This window comes from Camelina sativa, chromosome 10 (assembly GCF_000633955.1).
Source record: "Camelina sativa cultivar DH55 chromosome 10, Cs, whole genome shotgun sequence".
NCBI classification, from domain to species: domain Eukaryota; kingdom Viridiplantae; phylum Streptophyta; class Magnoliopsida; order Brassicales; family Brassicaceae; genus Camelina; species Camelina sativa.
The window spans coordinates 20,058,230-20,063,330 of NC_025694.1; the positions used below are offsets into that span (position 1 = coordinate 20,058,230).

Consider the following 5,101-nt stretch of genomic DNA (forward strand, 5'->3'; position numbering starts at 1 on the left):
GATTTGGCTGATTACGGTATTGTCAAAGAAAGCTTGAGCGTGTCTGCTCCCATGAACAGCAAGAGAAGCTACCGTAATACCACTCAGCCTGTTCTCTACCTCACTATCCAACCGGTTGATAGACGCCGGGCCAGTTCTTCATCTATCAACTCCTTGAAAGATGAAGCCAAGAATGGTGGCGGATCTGTTTCTGCCTTGATGAGTGAGGAGTACTATAAGGAAGCTGAGATTGCATCCATCACAGATGATGACGTTTCCTCCCACTCCTCCTTGACTGTTTCATCTTCTACTTTAGGCTCTAATGGTGGTTTCTCTGTGCGAACCGAAGAGGTAACAACATGTCAGATATATTCTTTTGATAAGTTATGATGAGAAGCTGAGATGTTTCTTAAATGGTTTGATGTCTTCTTCTTATTCGCAGGAAGAACATGAGAGAGCAAACAAGAGTTCCAAAGGAAATGGCCACGAGAGATCACAATCAGCATCAGAGAGCAGACGAGTAGCCGACCAGATTCCCTCACGTTCCTCGTCAGTAGATCTATCTTCTGTGTTTCTTCATCTCCCAGAGGACACTCCTGATTCTGCTGCACCCAATACTTCTGTGTCTGGGCTGGAGGACTGTGCCAATGTGTTTGTAACCGATACTAACGAAAGCTCTAAGCTGGTAAACAGCATTCCACATGGTAACGGAGAGACCAAGTCTATGCCTTTCCAAGTCGATGATCAATCAGAAACTGCTTCGCCCAGAGCTTCTGAGAATAGTCAAGATATGATCATCAGTGATCAGGAATCGCTGACTATAGTTGAGAAATCAAGAAAGGTGAAGTCTGTTCGATCATCCCTTGATATTTCCCGGAGCAATAGCCGGTTGAGTCTATCCAGTGAACGGAAAGAAGCTAAGGTGTATCCAAAGTCCACCCGCGACACAACTTTGGAGAGCAAAGTCAAGAACTTGGAAAGTAAAGTAAATAAGCTTGAGGGTGAGTTACGTGAGGCTGCAGCAATCGAAGCAGCTCTCTACTCCGTGGTTGCAGAGCATGGAAGTTCATCAAGTAAAGTCCATGCGCCTGCCAGACGTCTTTTGAGGTTGTATCTTCATGCTTGTAGAGAAAACCATCTCTCAAGAAGAGCCAATGCAGCTAAAAGTGCTGTCTCCGGGTTAGTGCTTGTCGCTAAAGCGTGTGGAAACGATGTCCCCAGGTATGGTGATATTCAACTTTGCATAATTACTATTCTGAGTAGTCTTTTTCAGAGTTTCAAAAAAGTTTATGTTGTCCGTGGGTTGCAGGTTGACTTTTTGGTTGTCAAACACTATCGTTCTGAGGACGATCATAAGTGATACTACTGCAGAAGAAGAGCTGCCTGTTTCTGCTGGCCCTGGACCAAGGAAACAGAAGGTGGAAAGAGAAACCGATAAAAAATCGTCCTTGAAGTGGAAAGATTCCTCTTTGAGCAAAAAGGACATTGAGAGTTTTGGTACCTGGGATGACCCTGTAACTTTCATAGCAGCGCTTGAGAAGGTTGAAGCTTGGATCTTCTCACGCGTTGTAGAATCAATTTGGTGGCAGGTAATGTTGCTCTGTTCTCTCTACCTCTGTTTTATTCTCTTAACCAACTAATAATACACATTGTTATTTTCCTTTGGTTGCAGACTTTGACACCACGTACGCAGTCTTCGGCAGCATCGACTACAGAGTTTGATAAAGCAAATGGCTCTGCATCAAAGAAAAATTTTGGTAGGACGCCGAGTTCTATGAACCAAGAACAAGGTGACTTCTCATTAGAGCTTTGGAAAAAGGCTTTCAGGGATGCGCACGAACGTTTGTGCCCTCTGCGAGCTAGTGGGCATGAATGTGGTTGTTTGCCCGTGCCTGCTCGTCTGGTAAACATTTCTCCTTTTGAATTTTTCACTTTAATACCTTACTCTTCTTGATTCACAAACGAATGTCCACGTTTTGTAACGCAGATAATGGAACAATGTGTGGCTCGGTTAGATGTTGCCATGTTCAATGCTATCCTTCGTGATTCTGATGAAAATTTCCCAACAGACCCTGTATCTGATCCCATTGCAGACTCGAGGGTCTTGCCGATTCCTTGTACAACATCAAGTTTTGGTTCTGGTGCTCAGCTGAAAAACTCGGTCAGTTTACTAAACTCAAATTCTTGGTAAAAGATAACTTTATTTTTCTGAATTGAAAAAGATAACTTTATTTTTCTGAATTGAAAAAGATAACTTTATTTTTCTGAATTGAAAAAGATAACTTTAGTCTCTGTAAACCTGATGCATTTCTACTTTTAAGCAGATAGGAAACTGGTCTAGGTGGCTCACTGATTTGTTTGGCATCGATGACGAAGATGAAGGCAGTAGTGATGAGAATAGCTACGTTGATAGATCGTTCAAGACATTCCATCTTCTTAAGGCGTTAAGTGATCTAATGATGCTTCCAAAAGATATGCTCCTCAACAGTTCTGTGAGAAAAGAGGTGCAAATACAACATAGAACTCACCACTTTGTATCCAGTAAACTTTATTCCTTTACTTGATCGAATATATATCTTGTTATTGTGAAGGTTTGCCCGATGTTAGGTGCACCGTTGATCAAGAGAGTGTTGAACAATTTTGTCCCAGATGAGTTTTGTCCTGACCCAGTTCCTGATGCTGTGATTGAAGCTCTTGAATCCGAGGTGAGACCATTTTCTAAATGATGGATCTAAGAAGAAGAAGCTAATTTTGCTTAACAGAAACGTAATGTCCCTTGTAGGAAAAAGCTGAGAAGGGTATGATCACAAGCTATCCATGCACTGCACCTCCTCCGGCGTACTCTCCACCTTCAGGGGCTTCAATCTCTACCATCATTGGGGACTTTGGACAGCCTCAAGCGCCGCAGTTATGCAGAATCAAGTCTTCGGTTACAAGAAAAGCGTACACAAGCGATGACGAGCTCGATGAGCTGAGTTCACCGTTGGCTGTTGTTGTTCTTCAACAAGCGGGTTGTAAGAAGGTCAATAATGGTGGTGCAGATGAGACAGTTAGGTATCAACTTCTCAGGGAGTGTTGGATGAACGGCGAATAATCAGATGTTGATGTGTTTTGTCTGTCTGTTTCCACTTGTGACTGGTTGTAAATGTCTGATGTGTCAAAAATCTTTGTTGTTGTTGATTGGTAATGCAATGATATAAGTAGTGTTGGTGAGTTATGTATAGAATGTAGCACAAACTCTATTAAACAGTAGTACCAGTACGAGAGATTAACATTGACTGCAGAGACGCACACGAGATTGTTGCAAGGGAAGCAAATATAAATGGACCAAAATCTCATATCCCCCTTATCATAAGGAAAATTTTGCTCTGTATAGACACATTACAAGCTTTAGTGTATCATCCTCCTCACATTGGATCTCTCGCAAAACTTTGAATTACAGATTTTTTAGACAAAAATACTAGACAGAGAAAAAAGGGTGCCTTAGGGTTAAGACCCATAAAATGAAAGAGAAAGATCAAAATTTTGTAAAGCAAGGCTTAGAGGATTTAATTTCAAGCCTTTGCGATATGAATGCTGATCAATCATCACAGAGTCAGTTTATGTGAAGTCGCCAAATTCAACTGCTTCAGATGCAAAGCTGCCAACAAGCCCTGCCAGGTTTCTGCTGATGGGGCACCGTCAACATGAAAGTCTAAAAGTTTTCTCTGCTTCATATAGTATTCTTCGAGGGGCTTCACCTGATGCATCACCGCAAGATATTCAGTTGAAAACACCTTGTAAACTAGATATCATATAACAGCGGGATTGATCATAAACCAGAAACGTACCTCATGTGCATAGACACGGAGACTATCCCTCTTAGCTTTAGTAGCAACAGGTGAGTGTAACATAGAGGCGAGGAACTCTTGTCGAGGCAGAGCTGTTTCATTTAGAACATTTCGGTTTACCAGAGGCTCCTCAGAGCATTTAAGATTCACAACGAGGTCAATCTGAGCGATTCGATCAAGAGTTTCCTGCAAACATTCAGAACAGCTTGAGGAATCACAAACACACAAATGTTGTTTTTCAGAACAGCGCAAGAAGAATCACTAAACACACAATGCTGTTTAGGATATTTTTCAGGCCAAAGTAGAATAATATAATCGAGGATCTCAGCAAAACTGTAGGCAAGAGCTTTGTGGGATTAAAAAAAACCAGTGTCAATAGTGTAAAAGAAACTCACGGCTTGAATATGAGTGCGGGGAATGCCATCAAGAATGAAACCTGTTTCCCCATTGAGGTATCCTTCTTCGAGCTTCTTTGATAGCAACGCAAAGACAACACTCTTTGGAACAAGCTTTCGTTCATTAACAGCAGTTGCAATCTATATAAGAACAAGAGTTTGATTGATTAGTTTAACTTGAACAAGGGATGGAGAATAAGAACATTGCAAAACCAAACCCTAAACCGCTATTTTAAAAAAGTTTCTATAATTTCACGGGCCTAATAGCTTGTGGCTTTTAGTTAACAACATAAATGATGTTTTGTCAAATGAACTGTGGGTTCATTTAAAGATCCAACGGTTACAATCTTCTTTAGAGAGCAAGAAGGCTATGACTTTTAAAGAGAGGAAAGCAAAAGATGCTTTGTTTTATATATATATAATAATAATAATAATTCAATTTAAAGAAGAGACAATACCTCCTGGTAGAGAGAAGATCTAGGGTTAAGTTCTTGACGGAGAAGCGATCCCATGGAAATGTGAGGAACCTCGAGAAGCTTGGAGAGCCTCTGGGCGAAGACGTGCCTCAAAGCTCCAGGGGCGCCCATGAGAACCCACTGCACTCCTCTATCCGGACCCGATCCATCCAAACCAAGCCTCGGCTCAGCGAAGCCGTGCAAGTACTCGTCATCGGAGTCGTAGTCAAACGCCAAGGCGGTGGCTGATCCGAAAGATCGGGGAGTCGCCGCGAGGAGCCTTGATACCGGAGAAAATCCTCTCACGCGGCTCAGCCATGCCATGGTGGTGAAGGCGGCGGATTCGGAGAGGAGAGAGATAGAAGAATGGCCGGCCACAGAGAAAAGAAGGAAGGGGTTTCTTCTCTTTGAATGGCCGCCGAGGTTTAAGGGGGGGGGGGGG

At 42.5% G+C, this 5,101-nt stretch overlaps 2 protein-coding genes across 2 annotated transcripts; one reads left to right on the forward strand and one right to left on the reverse strand.

Annotated features, from left to right (window-relative positions):
- Window positions 1-3,257, forward strand: LOC104720537 (the record flags this gene model as incomplete). Its single annotated transcript, XM_010438429.2, is given in 8 exon segments — window positions 1-330; window positions 422-1,200; window positions 1,289-1,568; window positions 1,652-1,882; window positions 1,967-2,140; window positions 2,304-2,483; window positions 2,571-2,684; window positions 2,762-3,257. Coding segments are annotated over 8 exon segments (2,400 nt in total), but the record flags the coding sequence as incomplete, so codon positions are not given.
- LOC104719432 (probable adenylate kinase 7, mitochondrial) lies at window positions 3,303-5,077 on the reverse strand. The gene is made up of 4 exons (XM_010437370.2): window positions 4,663-5,077; window positions 4,205-4,345; window positions 3,810-3,995; window positions 3,303-3,719 (listed from the first exon to the last, which is right to left on the reverse strand). The coding sequence occupies exons 1-4, from the start codon at window positions 4,981-4,983 to the stop codon at window positions 3,567-3,569; spliced, it is 801 nt and encodes a 266-aa protein (XP_010435672.1). The 5' UTR covers window positions 4,984-5,077; the 3' UTR covers window positions 3,303-3,566.